The 23,167-nt window shown below is 32.3% G+C and overlaps 1 protein-coding gene and 2 pseudogenes across 1 annotated transcript; 1 reads left to right on the forward strand and 2 right to left on the reverse strand.

Annotated features, from left to right (window-relative positions):
* Positions 1-3,634: 3,634 nt before the first annotated feature.
* Positions 3,635-5,134, reverse strand: LOC120205168 (annotated as a pseudogene).
* A 2,369-nt stretch (positions 5,135-7,503) lies between these two features.
* Positions 7,504-13,611, reverse strand: LOC120205164 (kinesin-like protein KIN-14P). Its single transcript, XM_039205078.1, is given in 21 exon segments — positions 7,504-7,646; positions 7,719-7,807; positions 8,009-8,149; positions 8,271-8,395; positions 9,048-9,077; positions 9,079-9,212; positions 9,377-9,630; positions 9,709-9,873; positions 10,057-10,235; positions 10,320-10,426; positions 10,577-10,756; positions 10,837-10,932; positions 11,003-11,084; positions 11,163-11,642; positions 12,045-12,074; positions 12,166-12,258; positions 12,342-12,419; positions 12,521-12,604; positions 12,719-12,846; positions 13,156-13,305; positions 13,401-13,611. Coding segments are annotated over 21 exon segments (2,715 nt in total). The 5' UTR covers positions 13,429-13,611; the 3' UTR covers positions 7,504-7,584.
* Positions 13,612-18,053: 4,442 nt separating this feature from the next.
* LOC120205151 lies at positions 18,054-21,747 on the forward strand (annotated as a pseudogene).
* The last annotated feature ends 1,420 nt before the right edge of the window (positions 21,748-23,167 follow it).

Genomic DNA, 23,167 nt, shown 5'->3' on the forward strand with positions numbered 1-23,167 from the left:
TTTTTCTCTAAAAAAATATGTAAATTAAAATTACTTCACTTTTACATTGATTAAAATGATTTATATTTTTCAAAGGATTTTTGTAACGATTAGATTTTACCCACTTGCTATTAATCAGAGGTTTTACAGTATTAGTTAGGGGGATATGCATATAATATGAATTAATGCATTATTTTTTTGAATTGAATAAAAGCATTTTCCTTCTGACCAGATACAAAATTTTTATATTATAGAAATAGATATTACTTTGACTTATTCTATGGAAACATCGGTGAAGGATCACGAATAATTATGTTTTAATTATATTGTGTTGTCATAATGGGTTCTACAATTGGTTTAGTAGGTGGAGTCTAAACTCTTGATAATTGGTTGTTTTGTTTTAGTAGAGAGACAACTCTACTGCAAGTTGAATTGTGCGATATTTATGATCAGTTGTTTGTTGCGTAAACTCATGAGTTTGTGTTAATTTTTTATTTGGGCGAAGAAAGTTTTTTTTATTAATTTAATATGATTACAAAATAATGTTTATTCTAAAGTTTATTAATAATTTGACAATGGAATTTAAATACTCTTGCGGTCTAAAGATAATATCATCCATTTGATTCTGGCAAAAGTGCCTAATTAAGGATGTGGGAATGTTTAATTCCCAATCGAATGCACTCATCTGATTAATCCGTGTTTTCTATAGGGTTTTGGGATCTCTCGGCATCTTAAGGGTGTTGATTTTTTCTTGGGATATCTAGGAGTCTTTAATTGAAATCTAAGAAAAAAATTGGCATTTTTACACAAATATCACCTTAACAGAAATTAATTACTTATTAGACACAGTTTAAGAATATTTTACGAATCTAACAAAATTTTAAATACTTTTTATAAAATTATTCTTGCATTAAATTACATAATACAATTATGTCTACTAATTACCACTTGACACTTTCTGATGCGTTTTTGACCCTTTCAAAATCCTATACTTATAGTATATTATAGGATTTTGAAAAATAATTTTGTAAAAAGGCGCAACACATTCTACAAAATTATTTTCAAAATGATGATGATCCATAATATTTTATAAAATTATTTATATTTTAAATTATTTACCCTCAAAAGTTTCCTAAAATATATTATACGTATAAGATTTTAAAATGATTAAAACGCATCAGAAAGTGTCAAGTGGTAATTGGTAGACACAATTGTATTGTGTAATTTAATGCAATAATAATTTTATAGAAAATATTTAAAAATTTATTAGATCCGTAAAATATTCTTAAACAATACCTAACAAGTAATTAATTTCTGTTAAAGTGATATTTATGTAAAAACGTCAACTTTTTTTTTCTTCTAAAGACGCTGGGATTTCAACAATGGAATTTATCCAGACACCGAGAAATCTGGTTTAACCCTGAAGACACCGAAATATCCCAAAACCCTGTAGAAAACACCCTAAATTAGAAATTAATCGGATGAGTGCATTAGATTGGAATTAAACATTCTCACATCCTTATTTGGGCACTTTTGCCATTTGATTCTTGATTAATGTAAAATTAATATGATAATTAATTGTATAATCAAGTTAAAATTTGATTGCTCTCTAATGATATTCTCTTGTAATCATTCATAGAGATATTTTTGGGGGGAAAAATAGCTGACCCTATTTTCATATGTAATATGATAAGGGGAGGTAGGGTAGTAGGCTGCCCCCAACGCTAGGTTAAGAGCAGCTTCCGTAGAAGACCTCCAATTATGAATTCCCAATCATGAGACTCGATCTCACGACCACAAAATTAAGAGCCTTGCGCTCTACCAACTCTGAACTTTTACCTCTCTTTTATTAAAAAAATATTGCTGAAGTGCATATAGATTGAATCGAGAATATGCAAGAATGTATTTTAAAAAGAAATGAATTTATTAATATAAGTATATAATATTACAAGTAAAAGCAGATTTCTAAATCAATAAATGGATAGTGGGTGATGTAACCTATAAAATTAATAAAAAGAAGTGATGTGAAAGAAAATATTATTTTTACCCTACTTTCAAAAACGAACGATTTTATAGAAAAATCACACTGACAAGAAATAATTATTTTTCAGACATTATTTTATCAAATTTTATCGATCTATCACTCTTTCTCACAAGACGCGGTCATACAAGCTGATGTCACATCATAAAAGGCGCAGATGATCATCCACGTAAGGACAGACACAGATTGCCATCCGTACCTTAGGATTTTTAAAAATTAAAAAAATAAAATTATAAGGACTAACATCGTAATTTAATACATATTAGTTCAATGAGTTGAATAGTTTAACGAGGTTAGCTTATATAGGCATATTGAAATGTTTAAGTTATGTTTCTTGACAATTTGATATAAAAACTAAAATGTTTTCGCAAATATCGTTGTTTACTATGACTATTATCTGTTCTAATTTGATGAATTTTGTCTGCAAAATCTCACTTCCAGAGTTTTAGATCCACTGAATTTGGATTCAACATCTTCATGGATCTGCATAATCCATAATCTTATAGAATGAATTGCAGTTTGCATGTTAAGAATAGTTCTCATGGAAGCTTTTAACTAAGAAATGGTTTTTTTTATAGCATGATTAGCAACAAAAAGCATTGTGCCATGTTTTGTGGAATCAAGTGTCTTTTGACTTCTTGGATTTTATTGATTGAGGATGAAATGCAATTTGATCTCATGGTTACAATCCTCAGTCATGATTCTGTAATAAGTAAAAACCAATTGTTGCATGGTGAAATGCAATTTGGTGTTCACTAATTTGAATATTTTTTTCGCTTGTTTTAGGGCACAATGCATCCCCATCTCCGGCAGAGTTTTCAAGTTTTCCGCCTACAGAAGGAACCCCTGGTGCTGTTAAACAAAGAAGCTTTTCACCAAGCATGCCACCTCAGCCTAACGGTAACTTCCATTTCGCGGTACCAAAAGTTCTTGTTCTCGAGACTTTTTATTGAAGTTTCTTTCTTGACAATCCAGAATCAGATTTACATTCTCCTCCTGCTTTGCCACCACTAATGCCTGTCCCGGTGCCTGGAACCACCAAAGGAGATGCACATTCCTCATCTCCAATTAATTCAATGGAACCAACGCCGCATGATACAGCTCCGCCACCATTCACTATTGAGGAACGCTTACCATCCTTGGCTCCAAGCATTCCAGTGATGTTGCCACCATCTCGTTCATCTGCGTCAACCCAAAATACAGCTCCACCACCATTCCCTTTTGAAGAACATTCACCATCCTTGGCTCCTAGTATTCCAGTGGTGTTGCCACCACAGCATGTTATATGATAGTTTATGAGGCATTTAATACATTTTGGCATGATCATATTAATTTTAGGAACTAAAATATTAAATAGTTAAAGATAAGGTTGATTAAACATTATTGTTGAAATCAAATACAACTTATAGGTAAATATATAATTATCATTTAGGAGATATATCTTGGGAATATTTAGATTAATATAGAAAAAGTAAAGCTCCCGTACTTAAAAACGAATATTATCCAGGTTAAGCTCGCTGCTATGTACAGCTTGAAATAAGCATCCAAAGCCTATTCATCAATAAAGCTGTCGAACTCGTACAAATGGATTTCATGGGGTGAAAAGGTAAAAGGCTTTAGTCCTACATTAAATGCCAAACCACATAGTGAATTATACGACATAACAAAGAAAATAAATAAACCATGACACTTCTCTCTGCTAGTTCAGAGACTCATAAATGTTGATGTCAAAATTTCGAATACCCTTATCCAGCTTCAGGGGTAAAAAGGCCAGAGCGAAGGTGTTACATCTTTCAAAAGGCCTTCTTTATGCCTCTGTAACTGGGTACTCAAACACAACATCCTTTCCTGCAAGCTTCCTATAAACGACTGAAAAAGTTTCAAGCTTGTATTCTGTGTTGTTCCGTTCCTTGGGGTCCAAGGAGACCTGTAGAAAGCAAAGAAAAAAAAACCATTTAGCATTCAAAATAACAATGATCTATGAAAGACAAGAAGAATCATGATTTTACACATCCAATTGAACAGAATATGAACTAAGATTTCTCAATTCAAATTATAACAGCAATGTCGTACCTTCATTATCTTTGATCCATCAATTCTATATCGGGTGCGCTTCCCAACAATCTCAGCCAGGCAAAACAATATCTTCTAGCATTGCCTCATGGACAGTAGTCAATGTGCGGCTACGTGGCCTTTGAACAGCAGAACCCTTCTTTGGAGGCCTCAATATCCTTCGGGTGGCAATAAGAATCACATCATATCATATAGGCATAAGCTAAATTAAAGATTAAAACCAAGAAGATGCACATATGCTCATCAATAAAACCAATTGAATGATTGATACTCATCATTATAAGTACAACGGAGAAACGTGTTGAACAGTAGAGACAAATCAAGTCAAATTTCTCGAGGAACTGCAATGTGTAAGAGTCTGGAAAGAAGCATCCCAGCAGTTGTATTTTATGCAGAGCACACAAATTAAAAACAGTAATGATTTTTGTAAAAATGGCAATGTACTTAATTATAAATTGAATACCAACATCAAGTTCTCATTCAAACTGCCCTCCCACTCAGTGTTCCATAACAGAGAACGAAACAAAACTGAAGGAAATGTAGCTTAGTCCTTTCCTCACCTTGCCACTGAATTTCTTTTCAAGTTCCCTCACAAGCTTAACATGAACCTTGCGAAAAGCTTTCCTCAATCTGTAAGGGACATGGATAACAACAGCTTTCCGGCTCCCAGAAACATCAATCTGGCTGCAGATGAATAAGTCATTTAATCATATGATTGACAGATGCAAGTAACTTTACAATTGCATCCCAATGAATCATTCTTACATTGCAGAGTTAATGTAAAGATCTTTGAGGTCACTTTTCAGATCCTGGTTGGTATTCTCCAAATCAAAGAATGCCTGTCATAGAAACACATGCACACACAATGGAATTAAACCGGGATTGCACATTCTTGGGGGTCGGGAGCTTTATAAATTAGACAAACATTAGAGCTATTCAAAACCTGGGCAACTAATTCTTCAAATTCAGTTGGTTCAACATCCTTATCTATGTGGATCTTCTTCCTCGATGTATACATCTTCGAGATCTAGATTGCAGGGTTGATAAAAAAAAGTGAAAACAAATTTCCACAAATTAAAATAAAATTACAAATCATATTGAATTAGAAACCTGATGAAGGTATACAATCAACATAAATATGTTTCAAGAAGACATTACTAATTTCACTAAATATTTTACAAGGTAAGACCCAACTCTTGGAACTATAGCTCAATTAGCTTAAGAAGAATGGATGCATTATACCAATGCCAAGATTCAACAAGTTTGAAAATAGATAAAGTTTTCAATGTGTTAAATTGCCGGCTGTATCCTAGAAAAGGAAATAAAATAAAATAAAATCAGCTAGTAAAATTATGGATTTCAAACAATTTTTCACTAAATATTTTACAAGGTAAGTCCCAACTCTTGGAACTATAGCTCACTCGATTTTTCTTTTTCCTGCAATTTACAGGCAAGCAAGCAATAGGACAATGAAAGGAGGAGTACCTTGGCAAAGAAAGGCAGAGACGACTGAAAACAGAAAATTAAAGCGGCTCAGTAGAAAACCCCTAGGTTTGCACCCAAAATAGACCTTTTATAGTGTGACAACGGAACCCAAGCCCGCTTCTTTCGATTTAATTTGTTTACATTTTAAATTAGGTTTAATGCAAAAATAATAATTTATATTTATATTTGTATAATTTTAAGTATTTAAAAGAATTTTTTGCTCAATTTTATATTTCTATATTAATTAATTTCAGGATTTAAAAGATTTTTTTGTTGCTTAAAATAGATATTTAACGTTTTTAATATTACTCTTTCAAGTGATTACATTGTAATCACTGTTAAAAATCTATTATCTAACATTTGTCACTTTTAATATCTTTTAAAATTTTAATTTGAAAAAAGCATAGAAATATTAGTATTATTTTTCAGAAAGACCCAATTTTTTTTAAAAATCCTAAAAAAGACCCCATCCCTCCATCTTTACCTTCGATCGTTACGGCGTAAACACTTAAAAGATTAATGATAGAAACGTTAAGAACCTATTTTGAATGAAAAAAAACTTTTAGGCGCCTAAAGTTAACTTAAATATAATTTATGCACTGATTTTTTATTAAGTCTTTAAATTAATTATTAACAAAATTATATTTAGTTCAATTTTATTAAATAATTAATTTGTATATCCGTGAAATACATGAATTAATTGCTTGGTATTTATATATTAATTCATTTTTTTACTTTAGATAAATTATAATCATTTTAAATTGTAATTATTATAATTTAAAAATGAAAACATATCTAACATTATTTATTCTAAAATTATATATTAGCTAAATATATTGTACCTAATTAGTTCATATAAATGAACATGATATCTATTGTACATAGAAATAACTATATGTATTATTATTTTTATAAATATTATATATTAAAACGAGTAAAACATAAAATTAAATCATGAAATTAATTTATTTAAAAAACATGACTAAAATAGAAAAGAGTAAAATTTACCCCCAAAGAGAGTAATTTACCCTAAAAATGTGCAATAAATATTAAAATATTTGATTAAACATTTTTTAAGTATCAATCTAGATTAGTCTAAAGTGGTTACAAAGTAATATATGTTCTAAATATTCTTAATTATTTGACAATGAAAGCTCAAACACCTTTACAATCTTTAGTGCTCGAACTTTGGACCTCTAGAGATAATAATCATCTTTTTAAGTTTTAATCACTGAGGTAGATTGGTTCATCAATGATTAATATTTCTTAATACTTCACTAAGCTGAGTATATATATTTTGTGGGTTTTTTCTTATATAATACATAAAAACTCATAATTTAAAAAATATTGAATGAAGACTCAAATCATTCTTTTAAGGTTTATATTTACATATATATACTAGGTTAAGTTCTTCTAATAATATATTTTTTTCATTCACAATATTTAAATTCTAGTTTTTATTTAAAACATATTAGACTTTTTATCGATCGATTTGATAAAAGTAAAGAATGTATAACATCTTCTACATAAAGACTTCCATGATGAATTTTGCGGGAATTATTTTTTTCACATTGGTACTGATGTTTGATGCTAAAAGATTTATATAATAATTTCTCATGAAATAATTTAAATACCAAAAAACGATAATTTTATTGTAGTTCACGTACGTAATTTGTAATTAAATAGTCAAACATACAGAAGTACACAAATCATATCTGTGAATTTGCAATATGAAATTAAATTAGAAAGGAATAAAAGTATAACAAATTGTGTGACCAAAAAATAAATTAAAGAATAACATACATATGTACATTCTCCAATGAACGTAAATTACAGCGGTATACTAAAATAATCAAACTTTGTAGCCAATTCCAATTAATGCAAAACTGGCTACCATATGATATATGAGGGACAACAAATTCAGTATAATTTAATAACACAGAAGATCAATGATGAATACCAGACCCTAAACAAGAACTGTGACCAACTGCAGCTAGTTGAGTTATTTACACCTTTTTCCTGATAGGAGGAGGCTTGATTGCACTCGAGCTTAGACTCTTTTTAATGCCTGTAAGGATCGGTAGAAGATAAATGTTAGGAGGATACCATGTAAAGCTGAATTCAGATGCTGGTTGCATACCAGGGACACCCATTGCAGAATCTGGTCTCGGTGCTGGTTGCGGGGTTGGCGGTTTTTGTAGAAGTCGAATCTTTGATGCGACCCTGCTCCTGCAAAAAGTTAAACTCGTATTGAGTGTAGCTTATTGAAAGAAAGAAAGAAAGAAAGTGATCACATTTGTGATATTCTCAATGAAATCAAACACACATTGGACATCCAACCATGCATTGCTAAGTGTAGCCAGATCAAATGAATATTGATGTGCATATTCTAGATTGGTGTTAAGCTGAAAGAGCATAACCAATACTCACCTCCCCGGAGTACTGCCTTCAGGAGAACGCGGGTATTCAGCTGAGCCTTCAGTTTCTGTTACCAAAGAAAGACCAGCGTCGGATATTTCCGATTTTTCATCGTCCGTGGACTGCTGGGATTCAACTTCAGACTGCTTATCACTGTGAACGATAGTCAAGATCAGAAGCTTCTTTCTCAGTATGTTCTAAGCCTTTTTTTCCCACAAGAGATGGGTTTGGATTCACGAAGAGATCCACCTATAGAATAGAGGAAGAACCATACCTCAATGAGACTGTTCTGTGGAGCTCGCCGTTGTTGCCAGTGTATCCACTTTTTAGATCTTTAAGTAAGTGCAACCGCTCTATCTCCTCGTTCTTTTTAGCTACCGTGTCCTTGAGAGCTGCCATCTGCAGATCGGTTAAACTTAGAAAACAATAATACAATGGCCTACACAGATGGTTCAAACAGATAAAGCACGATTCTCATTGATTAAAAGAAAATGGAAAAGGACGAAGGCAGAGCATTGTTCAAGTGAAGAACAAAGGGAAAGTTGTTGCTAGAACATGATTGATGTGATAGCCCATCTACTAAATCTAAATAAAATGCCTTTGAATGCTTTCATTGATCCAAAAAGTCTCGCATCGTTGCCAACTGATATGCCCCTTTCATTTCATGCCTATTGCTGACCGGAGACTCTCATCTATTCAAGCAATATTGATGCTCCTGATTAAGATTAGTCTATTTTTTAAAAGTCTATTGATGAGTAAGAAACCAGACTTTTTGTAACCCTAAACCATAACTAATGATGCTAAGTTGTAGTAAACCCTACTTATAAGTACTAATCCTAACTGCTATATTAAGAAATAAACTACTATGTGCAACAAAGCATAAAACTTTTGTTCCGTGTATCACATTTCTAGTAGTGTTATAGTCCGAGGAGAAACTGCTCTGCGTAGCTTTGATCTTTTATATGACAAACCACTAAAAGATCGTGTGTGTGTGTGTGACTCCAGCTAAGATTTATACTGAAAATTATAAATAAAAAATGTAAAACTACACCTGCTCCATTAGTTCCCTAACTTCCTTCCCCCTCTTTGCTACTTCGTGCAGAACCTAGCTCAACTCCAGAAACCCGTTCGGCGAACTTCAAAGTACTCAGACTTTCGGTGTAGGAATTGATATCTGGATTGAGCTGTACAAACATAAGGGTCTTTGCCTGACCTCCTGGATCGTATAAGAACATTTACATAGAGATCAGTATACGGGGTCTCAAAAACACAAGAATTTAGATGAACCATAACGTTCGTTTTCTCCAAGCAATTAAAATAAAATTTTCATTCTAAAAACTGGAGATGATTTCCGACAGTTTAAGAAAATAGATGAAGTACCAAGAGAGCTTTGAAGTACTTGAGTGAGCTTGCTATTTCTGTACGGCACATAAGCACCCTTTTGTGCAAGAGAGAAAATTACATCTCCAAGGGCAGACAATGATTTATTAATATGTTGTGCTTCCTTAAGCGCAGATCCTGTTACCTCGGATCTATCGACTCTTTCACTGCCTGCTAAATCTACCAAATGTAGATTACCATACAAACAATTTCCCAACTTCAAATCCTTCGCACGAACATGCACGGTGACAATGCTGTAACCAAAAAACTAAATTGTAAGTCACATAGGAAATACTGAAAGTAGAGATCTGATTAAAATACTATATAAGAACCTGTGAGAGCGACTACTTCTTTCATTTATTGCAGTAGCACTAACAGTAATATTCTTTAATCCAACATCAATTAAATCTATTACATCCGAGGTTGATAGAACAGGGTGCATGCTAGCATCAGGAACAGCTAACCCATTAGGTTGAGAGATGCTTGTAACCCCCATTGTGTGCAGATTAAGGAAAACGAAGATGACCATACCAAAAGAATAATTCTTTAACTTTAACATTAAAAGAAAAACAGTACATCCAAAGCCAACAAGTTTCAAGACGGTGTACAGCAATATTAGTGAAGCAGGTTAACCAACAGACATTATTGAAGCAATATAACTTGTTTAATAAAAAGGATATTTCTTCCCAGAACCTTTAGCTATTAATAAATCACGCACTTGGTCATTATATATTTCAATCATTTGAACACCAACTTCATATTCAATAGTGGTTCTCCTACTTTGAGATATTTTAAAGAGACTATTCAAAGCACGATAATTAACACCCCAATCCTCTTCAGTAGCATTATTAGGACCGGTCTGGAATTGTCAAAAGGAAATGAATAGAATTGTTCAAAACGTTTATGCAACTTCATAGAAGCTTAAGAATAAAGTGATTCTTACCATTGTATATGTTTTCCCCGAACCAGTTTGACCATAAGCAAATATACAGACGTTATATCCATCTACTACTGACTGAATAAAAGGTTGAATATCTGAAAACACCTCGGCTGTCATTGTTTAAGAGAGCTCTATGAATTAGATAATTGCAATACTTTCGCAAAAAAAATAGATTCTTGTTCATACTGCAAGAAGTACTAGTAAACTAGTGAGTCCCATTCAACCAGCAATATTAATTTGGTGATGAAAGAGATAAAAACCTTGAGTAGCAGTTGGACAGAAGACCTTATTGAACTTAAAGGTCTTATTCCCTTCCTTCCCTGGCTTGGATGGATTTGAAATAACCAACTGACCATTATCACCAATACTGTCTACTATTGTCTTGTTTCCACTTTGTCCAGGAAGAAATGGCCTTATTCGACAGAAAACTCTAATGTTCCCTGGAAATAGAAAAGTTAAAAAAATAAAAGTGATAAACAAAATCACCGAGAATTCAAAAGGAGAAGCTACTTATAGGAACCTTTCAGATCTTGAAGCTCATTGAAAAGCTTCCGATTTTCAGCAAGAAGTTTACGATAGTTCCCCGCCACATCTGCTAATGCTTTAAGCTTTTTTTCTGATCAAGAAACAGGTTCTCATAAGAACTATTTTCACTAACAATCCAGGCTTCCCAACAAGAAACCTACCTAATTGATTAAATTCTTCAAAATAGCTCTTCTGTGTTTTCAGAAGTTCTTGCTTGATGGCATCAGAAGTAAACCTTAACTCCTGAATACTTGCACAAATTAGCATGAAGGATGTTGAAGAACAAAATACAAATCCAAAATGGTAGAAACCCATATATACCTGTGTTGTACTAAACTGAGAGTCCATATGGCTTTGGTAGATTTTCACTTTCATGTTCCACTTCTGACATTTTGACTCGGTAGTTATTTCAAGCTCTTTCACTCTATTGTTTGAATCAGCAAGGAGAGACTCGAGCTCTTTTAACCTCCCTTGAAGTCCTGCTTTGACACCCTCAGTCTCTTTGTCCATTTCTAAGCAGCGCTTCTCGTGCATCGTTTTGGCCATTTCTAGTTCTTGCTTCAGCGAAGCAATTTCATTAATATATTTATCAGTTTCTTTCACCAACTCTCTTTTATCCTCCCTCACCTCCTCAACTTTCAGTTTTTCTTCCACTTTGGAGTTCTCAACTTTCTGTGTTTCTTCCACTTTGGAGTTCTCAGCTTTCTGTGTTTCTTCCACTTTGGAGTTCTCAACTTTCCGTTTTTCTTCCACTTTGGAGTTCTCAACTTTCCGTTTTTCTTCCACTTTGCAGTTCTCAGTCTGCAACAAAGAGAAAAAAACCTTCATGAACGAAATAATAATATTGAAAGATATCAGTATTGCATGAGCTTACTTTCGTTGGCAATTGAAAGGCGCATCCATTCTCGAATCTTACCACTATATCTAAAAAATATATATTATTTATTTTGTTTAGCCAACTGACAATAAGAGTGATATAAAAAGTTATAACAGGGAGCAAAAAACCTCCACATCCGGGGTACATTGGAGATTGTGATTGGTCAATTCATTAAATTCGTTTAAAAGAAACTCATTTGAGAATTTGCAATAAGTAATGGATAAACAACATGGAAAATAACAGCTAAATAATGACGCCTGTGAAAGAATAGCACAAAATCAGTTCATGGCTGTTGAACAACGTGAAAGAATCTTTTTTCTTCGAACCTTTGTTTGCTGAGGATGGTTTGTGACAGGCTGTAACAAATAAGGCCATGAAAATACACAGTTTAGCATCTACAAGCAAAACAGAAATTCATTTTTGACTACAAGAATTTTTTTTTCTAACCTTAGTCTCTTCGCCACTATAAGCTGCAAGGGCCTCAAGTACTCTGATCCTTGATTGGTATTTCTCCTCTCGAATTTTGAAAAGATTGTTTTTCTGTAGGCCACAAACCACATTAAAATCCATAGAGAAACTGAGAAAAAAGGTATCCAAAGCAAGATATTGAGAATAGGATTTACGGTTCTTAGATGATCTGCTTGAGTTGATATACTCCGTTCAATCTCCTGCACAACTTTTCTCAGGAGACATGCCACACGCTGAGCAACAAAGGTAATGTCATCATGTGTTTATACCAAAATATCCATATAATATATAAGCATACAAATGCTTTTGTAAAGAAAGTTCAAATATTCCATACATGAGGAATTTTTCCATTCGTTCTTTCAAAAGTTTCATCCAGAATTCCATTCACAACACTTAAAAGTGACTGAGTTGGAGCATTCTGCAAGCAGAAAAATGTGAGAAGCCACTAAACATACAAACAACCCCTTTGGTTACTAAAAGGTGGAAGGCTAATCAAAACATATGTACAACACGGTGAATGTTAACAACTTACATCTAAATTGCTTGACTTCATCATCTCTGAAATTTTCGCCGCCGGGAGATCTGCATAGCGCCCTTGTTTCCATTGAAACACCTCATAAAATTTTTGTCCACCATGAGGAAGCCCTGTAGTTGATTGTTCTGCAGAAGGTGAAAAAAGCATAAAACATAAAGGGCAACTTAATTGCATTTAATTATATTTATATATGTGAAGTAAATGGATATATATCTGTACACATTGGCAGTATATTTACAAGGTTGGTGTGCCATTGTTTTTGTGTTCTTCTGCATAACGAAACCATCCAACTAAATAGCCAACCAGTTAACTAGAACTGTACTTAATATTATACATTCATTACTTATATAGTATTGTACTGGTGAAAGGCACATATACATGTTTATGCAGGGGAAAGAGGACAATGCTTTACTTTAAGAGAGTTTGCAACCTACTATTAATTTTCAGGTTTAAGGAAGCCGCCTTCCTCCTGTCTTCTCCAGATAACGGAGTGAGAGGACCACGTGTCGGTGCATCCCCATGAATGCTTCCAGTTTTAATAATATAACTATTATTGTTGTTTTTTTTATTGGGTAATTGAGCTGCTGAGGAGGAAAAAAATGAAACCGCTTAGTTAAACAAATTTAAAAGAAGTGCAGAAAGAGAAGGGGGCAGAAAACGGAATATCAGCTTCCTTTACATAGATTCTCGGGATTATTGTTCGCCATTAGTTCGAATACACGGACATGTGGTTACGTTATAGCTGTCAAGTCTTGATCAGGTTCTAAGAAAAGGTCCTTTGGAGCTTGATTATGAAGCTTTGATCCCCCGTTTACATTCTGCAGAAAGCAGTTCTGATAAACAATTAACTTTAAGTAATGAGCATGTGTTACATTAGAACAGACCAGACAGAACCTAACTCAGAATTCCTACAAAAAGGAAAGGTAAGTATTATTTATTAATAGTTAGAATCATATAGATGTAAGCAAACTAACCAAAATGATACTAGCAATATGTAAGCGATATCCAGAACAAACAGTGATAAAACTCCATGACAATTATGCCGTTTCATTGCAATATTATTCTTTACAGGTATTAAAATTGCAGCAATTATATGAAATGTGACCGTAAGACTGAAATATAAGGAACACAGAAGCTTAACAATTTCAAATATATAGCTGCCACTGGTAATCTGTGCAACCTTGCTAAAATCTGGGTCTATCTTGCAATCACAAAGGTGAAACAAAACAAAACTATACCCATTTATGTTAGCCGAAATCTTCAATTTTCTTAAAATACACGTCCCACACTTGTATCCAACATATTCAGATACACAAATGGCGTATGATACTCCAACGGAAAAACTTAGAAAATATTGAGCACGCAGTAACCTGAATCCTGTTAGCACTTATATATACTCGCTACAGAAAATCAGGTAAAACATGATAGAAAACGGTGAACACAAGTTAAGATTTTCAATTTACAGAAAAGAAGGCATTGAATTTCTATAATCCTATATACAAAGTTAAACATTACACAGTGGACAGTCTAAAGACTTTGATCATCAGCAACATTGTTAAAATACAAAAAAAAAAAAAAAAGCATCGACATTGCCAAGACAAACGAACAAACTGCAAATTCAGAACCTGTGAAAATAAATTACAATGAAATTGTTGGGACACTTCCCAAGTTCAAACCTTTGACGAGAAAAGAGATAGACCCTATCAATGTAGAGCGGCGCACGTTGATCAAATTCAATGGTGCAATGAAGCTTCATTTGGAATTAAAATACATAAATAAATAAAATTGGTGGGAATTTGAAATAATATTTTAATTATTATTAGAAATTGTTTGGCATTTCGTGTACCATTGTCTTTCTAGGGGACAAAAGTTGGAGAAATGAAGCGCCAAAATAGGGAATGGGAAACTAACTCTATTTTTCCGTTGGGTGTGTGCCACGTGTCCATGACCCGACATTGATGCTCCATCATCCACATTTATTAAGCTAACAATTTACCACCAACTTTTTACATTGAAAGTTCTCCACGCAAAATAAAATCACATCAAACTTAATTTTTTAATATAATTAATATGAATTTTCTTATATCGAATTTTGATATCATTTAAAGTCACATTCTTTAGAACTATCAATATTTAATTCATTGATAGATTAATTTAAACTAAATATTATAAAGATTTATTACAAAAACAACTCTTTAAACTCAGTTTTCTTCATTCACAACATTATAAATTAAACTTTTAACTTTTTTTAAAAAGAGATATAAAGTCTTGGTTTTTTCGATATAATGTCTTATCTTTTCCAACCAACTGATAATTTATATGTTTCTCCTTTTTCCTCACGTAAGCTTAGATTAACCGATGTTGAAATGGGTCAAACACAATACAAAAAAAAAATTCGAGACTTTTTTTTATTTAAATGATGTCAAATTTGATTCAATAATAAGATAATTTTACGTTATTTTTCACTATAGCTACTCTATTTGGGCCTTAGCTTTCATCCAACTCTTTGGTTTCCATTCCCTATGAGCGAGATGGGTCATGGCAAAAACCTTAACATGTAAACCCAATAAATTATGGATTTAAATATTAAAAAGGCTTGTCCTTGTTACTGTAAATGAAACTACAAACACCAAAAAAAAAAATCAAGTTACCGCGTTTGAAGAATGAGAGTATAATAAATTCAAGCCTTATTGGTTAATTATACGGGTCATATCTTATTAACAAATAAATATAAATTCATATTTTCATTAAAAATATAAATAAAAAAAATATGACAATTTGAGTTATAGTCAATTATAACTTTATATTATAAATTGAAGTAATATGTTAAATGTAAATCTTAGAAAAATAAAAATGAAATAATATATATATATGAATCTTACATTTAAATATAGTTAAAAAAAATTAGTAGATTATTCATACAAATATACATATCTAATCATATTTTAAATAATTCTAAATTTTATTCGCAAACTCTTGCACATCATATAATTAATTAATATGGAACTTAATTTCAAATAAACACATTTTATCATGTCCAATTCTCCTTGTACATTAATAATGTGTGTGGATTTTATTTTATTTTATTTTTTTCCTTTCGCTTTCCAATATTTCATCTTGACTAATCCGGATCGAGTCAGGTTGTACATTTGGTTGTGGTGGGTGAGTCTTCCAATGGGAATTTTCTGTATACACAAAAACTCGAACTCGATACATGCTTAAGTGATATCAAGTTGCTTATCAACCACTACTGATTTTTTTTAAAAAATAATAATAATTTTGTTATAACTTAAGTATATACTTTGTCTAATTATATAGATGTCATCAAACTTATCATATTTTATAATTAATTAATTTTTATGATAGCTATTTGGATAATTGGATATATATTATTTAATACTTATATTTATAATTATAACTGCAATTCTTATAATTAAAAGAAAGTGGCAACCGATTTGTTTTTTAATGAAACCAACAGCTTAGAATAATTAAGACTCAATTATTTAATGGAATCAAAGTTTATTTCCCCCCCCCCCCACATAACCACTGTTGAGAGGGAGCTAGAACTAATAATTTAATATCTTAGCCCTTTTCACGCCAAAAACTACTAAACCTATATTATGTCATCGCCATTTTTCTAATGTTATGATGCATGGTCTACGTCATTGCTCTTTAGGGTTCCTAAAAAACTCCATTAAAAGGACTTCAATCTTCCAAGTTTAGTCCCATTCCAATTAAGTCAACAAACTTTTCTTTTTAAATAAGTTAAGAGTATTATAATATATGTTTAAAATTTTCTTAATCTATATATATATATATATATATATTATAAACGTCATTATTAGAATCTAAAATTTTAAAAATATCAATATTCTATTTTATCACTAAAATTAATTGATGGTTTATATTAAACTAACAAACTTTTAACCAAATAATTAAGCATATAGATATATACATGGACAAAACTAAGACAAACAATATAAGATGTCAAAATAATGTATTTTGAAATTAAAAATCATTAACAAGTATAATCAGCTTTACCAAAATATACGATTTTATCTTATTAATATAAAAGTCATTTTACCAAGAAGTATTTGCATAAGTGGTTGGATTTGAAAATTTGAGCTTGTAAGATCAAATTCGAATTTTACAATCGAATCTTACAATCGTCACTCTTAATAGATAATATGTAAATCCCTACGTAAATCCTAATTGAATTATAAGTATATCATTATAGAAGTCACCCTTATCCTAAATTTTTTTATCAAAAAAATATGTAAAAAAAACACTTCAATTCTCTAAATAATTTTACTCCAAGACTATTTCTTAATTTTCTAAATCGCGTCATTCCCCTAAATTTATTTTAAAATAACTATTTTGCCTTTGTCTACGATCATATTTATTTTAATAAAGCCTGTACCGTTTCAAGTCGAAAATTAAAATAATTGGTTGTTGTCACATCATATGATGTGAATGGAATTCTATTCCATCTAATTAGTTTAATATTTAATTCTATTAACTATAGGTATGTGGGAAAATTTTAGAAAATTACAACTTATTAGGTTCGGCAAAAGAGCCTTTATTGTCGATGTTGATCCAACTTCATGTTGTCTTTAGAAATTAAAAACAAAAACAAAATAGCATAAATAAAACAAAAGACCTTAATTTGATGATAAAATAAAGTTTGTTAATCATTAAATTTAGACTTATAATTATTTTACTTTTTTAAAAATTTTAATTCTTATGTATAAGCATTTAATCAATTTATTTTGTTGGATAAATGTTGATTCACATATATTATCCAAAGGAAAGGAAGCAGCAAGAGCTGCTACATTATAACCTCAAAAAGAAGACAGATGTCATGGTGGGAGGAGAAGGGCGTGAAGGAGAATTGGGGGAAATGAGACGAGGGTTAGGGATTGAGAATGATAGATTAAGAATTATGGCACGAAAGGGAAATGAAGACAACTTACCTCTGGAGCAGATCAGAAGTGGAGCGGATCTGAAGCAACAAGAACGGCCCAAAGGAATTAAAATAGCTAAACCCAATAGCCCATGTCTGCAAAACAAATGAGAAAGAATTTGAATTTGTTAGATTCAGTTACAAAGGACAGCCAAGTGGCATCCTTAGGATTCTGGTATATTGTAACTAAATAAAACAAGTTGTGATGATGTATTTTTCCTCATGTTATGAATGAACAAGCATTTCTTTTCTGAAAACTCTCTAATTCTTCTCTATTCCTATTACCTATTTCTCGATTTCTCTTCTACTCACCTAAAACCATAACAAATTGGTAATCAGAGCTACGATTCTGGTAGAAATTTTGAGGGCATGCCAAAGAAGAACCAATCTATGGCAGAAACTGATTTAGCTGAGATTCAGAAACAGATTGAAGACCTTGCTGCTTTGGTGAAACAAGGTCAAAATAAGACTAATCCACCTAAATGGTGGGAGACTCAGGAAAACAGGATTACTGCACTTGAGGCTAGGATGACCACGAATCACAGCTATATGGAAGATATATTGAAAATCTTAACTGGCAGAAATGGTGAACAAGAGCAGCCTGCAGGGGATCAGGTATACTCTCCTAATAGATCTAAAAACGGGGAGAAAAATCTTGTTTTGGTGACGGTAGTTAAGGATAAATCAAGATTTTCGTATAAAACTGATGAACCGGGGATCTTGAATGATAAGCCTGATGCTTGTTTAGCCCTTAAGAACAATTCTAGGCATGAGAATTTAATGGGTGAAAACAATAATATTAGACCTGTTATGCTAGGACTGGAAACTGAAAACAGGGGAACAGGGGGGTCATTTAGCAGTTCAGGAACTATGTGGCATTGACCCAAAATAGAGTTGCCATTTTTTGAGGGGGTAAATCCTAAGGGGTGGCTTCAGAAGTGTCTCAAGTATTTTTCCTTATACAATGTTCCTGTAGATCAAAGGGTAGAAGTGGCTACTATGTATCTTACAGGAAAAGCAGAAATATGGTTTGATGGCTATATTATGCAGAAACATCATGTAACTTGGCATGAGTTTGAAGCTGATTTGTGCCATAGATTTAGTGACAGGTCTTTTTGTGACATTGTGGAGGAATTCACTAAGCTTACTCAAAAAGGATCTGTTGAAGACTATCAAGAAAGGTTTGAGGAGTTACAACCATACATGCTATTACAGAATCCTACTTTGGGTGAGGATTTCTTTGTGTCACTTTTTATAAGTGGACTTAGAGAAGACATCAAACATAGAGTAAAAGCTTTAGATCCTAAAAATTTATCTGAAGCATGCAAACAAGCTAATAGATATTCATTTTCTTTTCGGATTATCACTTTTGCTCGAATGCTATTGTTTTTTATGCCTCTAATCTGATTTTGTAGACGGAATGCACGGAAGGCTGTCTTTTTACAGCATGGTATAATGGATTCATCTATGGGGTAAGTAACGACTTGCACTCTGCTTATGCACTATATTAAGCTACATGCTTGACCCTTTTGCGAGGGCAGTTCTTTTTTTTCAGCTATATTTGTCAATTAACTGGTATTATATTTGGTATTGTTCCAATGGATTCTCAAGAGAATTTTATTAACAACCCTGAACTATTATGCTTGATGTTGGTTTGCCATAAATTAACTATTTTACTGTTAATAGTATTTTGGATGATAACATTATCTGTATTTTGAAAATCAGGTTCTCAAATATAATTATATTTCTAATTGAGTGAACTTTTGTTCTGGAAGTTCAATTAAAAGCTAATGTTACTAGTATTTTGAATGATAACATTATCGGTTTCTTGAAAATCGGGTTCTCAACTATAATTATATTTCTAATCAAGTGAACTTTTGCTCTGGTAGCTTAACTAAAAGCCACCACTTTGTTTGAAAGTATCAAGCCCTAACCCCTAGTAAATGTAATTAGCTAGACGAACTATACTTATTCTCTTCTATCAAGAATGACAAGAGTACAAGACTTATTAAATCTGAAGAATTTGTTTCATTTTCTTCTTTTTCCTTTTTATATTTTGGGGGAAGGGTGGATTTGAACCTAGCTCCCTGAGCACCTAAACTGAATTACCTTTTCTGCAAGGAAGAAAATACCCCTCAACCATTCTAGAAGCCCTTGTTTGAATCCGTAATATTGAATGATGGGAAAAGAATGATTATTGTTCTCATTACAAAGTATATGAAAAACAGCTTACATATTTACATCCATTACTCACGTCTCAAGTTTGAAAATGAAGATTTCCATGAATTATGCTATTGTACCAGTATTTCTTAGGTATTATTTTAAGTGGTAGTGTCTCTAATATCCACTTTTCGGTCTAATGGTTTCTTTTTAGAGGGGGAGAAATATGTCTTTTGCAATAGTTCCACTATTTTATGCATCAAAGGAATCATTCAGTCATTATGCTTGGGATGCCATTCCCTAAATATTAGTACTTAGCGAGTTCTTATTTTTCTGATTTTGTCACCTTAGATTGTAATGATTTGAGGAAGAGGATCTATTGTACCTGTCTAGCTATTTTTAAATTAAATATCAGATCATTGGACCAGCATTTATATGGAATATATGATCTCGCATCTATTGAGGACTTGAATGCATACACGTGACATCAATTAAAATAATCCCTTTCGTTGTCTTCTTATTGTTATCATTGTCGAAACCTTCTTATTTACTGCTCCTACTACTAATAACTCCTTTTCCCTTTTTACTAAAATATTTCACTGGGGCAAGTTCTTATCTATTGATTTGTTTTTTTCAGTTGGGTTTCCAATGGTGTTGTTGGTTCTCCAGCTTTTGCAGCATTTGATCAAGGTTTATTTTACGCTTGAAACTCTGTGTCATTCATAGTACATTGGTATAAAATTGCAGTGAATGATGTTATTGCTTGAATTACAGGCTACGACGTATTCCTTGGGAATTTTCGTGGTTTAGTCTCTAGAGAGCATGTGGATAAAAATATCTCCTTAAGAAATTAAGTAAATATATGATTCTACTGTCATTATCTTTGGTTTATTATTTCTCAGACATTTGAACGGGAAATTGAAGAATTATGTATTTCAACTTGTCCTGTCTGTCACTAATGTGATCGCTAGGTAGGAGCACATTAATCCATCCAAGAATTATTTATCTATCTTTTACTTGTCACTAAAGCATGCTATTTTGAGTCAGATATTGGCGATTCTCCGTAATGAGCATGGGACAGAGGATGCTCCAGCTATGATAGATAAGATTCACGAAGTTAAGACTGCTGAATTGAAACTTAGCCAACCCGATGGAGAAATAAAAGATGAGAAGCCGTACAAACTTTGTGCAATCTCACATAGCATGGGAGGAGCTGCTATGCTGATGTATGTTATAATACGCCGGATCGAAGAGAAACATCACAGGCTCTCAAGATTGATTTTGCTTTCACCTGCAGGTTTTCATGACGAGACTAGTTTTTGCTTTACAATGGCACATTATGTTGGTCTTCTTTTGGCCCCTATCCTTGAGCTTTTCGTGCCTGCTACCAGGTTCTTTAGAGTGCTGTTCAACAAGTTGGTCAGAGACTTCCATAACTACTCTGCCGTTGGGGGACTGGTTCAAACTATATTGAGTTATGGCTTTGGTGGAGATAGTTCAAATTGGGTTGGGTTGCTGGGATTACCTCACTATAACATGAAGGACATGCCGGGTCTGTCATTTCGTGTGATCCACCAGCTCGCACAAATAAAAAGAACGAAGAAATTTAGAATGTATGATTTTGGGAGTGCAGCAGTCAATACGGAGGTGATGGATCGCCGGAGCCAATAGACTTGGGCAATTAATAGATATTCCGGTTGATTTGGTGGCTGGGCGGAAGGACCAGATAATCAGTTCATCAATGTTTTCAAAGCACCATAGGTTGATGAAGGATGCAGGCGTAAATTTATCATACAATGAATTCGAGTACGGACACTTGGACTTCACATTTGCCCACCACGAAGAACTCTTGGCATTCGTGATGTCACGGTCCAGTCTAGTCGGAGGAAGGCTCTTAAGTTGAGAAAGAGGGGACAGGCTAGCGCTCAAGTCTCCTCTGATTGATCGAGTACCATCCATTTCCATGTGTTTTTTTTTCTTTTGGATTTGGCATGTATCGGTCGATGCTTTTTGTTGTATGTGAATGAATAATTGGATGATGTTGTAATTAGTAAAAGAAAGCGTATATCTTATTATAACTGACATGCACACTTGGATCTAATATCTTTTGAATGCATACATTCCTCAACTACGAACCGAATTTTGAATCCTTGTATATGATCTAAACTGAACCTTGTTCTATGACTAATCGAACCGAAACCGAAATTTGAAGAGAGAAAGGAGGACACAAGCTGCGATAGATAGACAGGATTTATTCAATCACACAGTTTGATGGTGCTATTAGAACTCCCAAAACATCCAATAAACTCTTGTATTTCTCTATTTTCCACAAACAAATCGTTTACGATGAAAAACATAAATTTCAAGATAATGATTTAGACTAATATTCCATTCCATCTTATAATTCATAATCAAATCCTAAACAAAGAAAAAAGTTTTTGAATAATAAAAGGAATAGAGAATTGTTCAAAGGGATTTTTTTAAAAAAATTGTTAGAAATGATTATAAGGTAATATGTGTTCAAATGTTTTCTTCGTCTACTAATAATGTATAAATCTTGTAAACGCAACTGCTCAAATCCCAAAATTTCTGAAAATGTTAAAGAATTATTTAATTAAATAATTCTTTAAATTAAATTAAAACAACTTAATAATTATTTGTATATATATTCAAAATGGCTTTCAGCCATATACTAACAAGGAAAGTGAGATTTTATAGTCCAACGTGTAATCTTCCAGCCATATTTTTCTAAAATGACTTTAAGCTATAAGTAAATTTTTTCGACTCAAACTTATTTTGAATTGTAATTTCATAAATTCGAGTCGACTCGAAAACATTTCAAGTTCATATTAAGTTATAAAATACAACTCAAATAACTCGAAATGTATATTAATTAGTGAATTGATTTTCAAGTTTGAGTCGAATCACTCGACTCTGTATGATATATGTATATCACATATGAAAAAAATAAAGAAATATATATGTATTGTATATGGCTATAAAATCATTTAAATTGGAATAAAATAATATCATAATACTATATATATTTACAATTAAATTTAAACAGGAACTCGAAAACTCAACTTGACTAAAAAAAATCAAATCAAGTTCGAGTTATAAAATAAGACTTGTCTACTCGAATAACTCAAATTTTTTTAACTTCTCTCGACTCGATTCGATTGAACGTTCACCCATTACCAATAAAGCAGATTTTGTTCACTAGACGTGTATATATATGCATGTGATAGAACATTATTATTTTATTTTATTTTGAGAAAATATATATGTTAAATAATTTAATTAAAGAGAGTATATTTAGATTC

The sequence above is a fragment of the Hibiscus syriacus genome, unplaced genomic scaffold (genome assembly GCF_006381635.1).
Source record: "Hibiscus syriacus cultivar Baekdansim isolate YM2019G1 unplaced genomic scaffold, ASM638163v2 tig00012307_pilon, whole genome shotgun sequence".
Lineage (NCBI taxonomy): Eukaryota > Viridiplantae > Streptophyta > Magnoliopsida > Malvales > Malvaceae > Hibiscus > Hibiscus syriacus.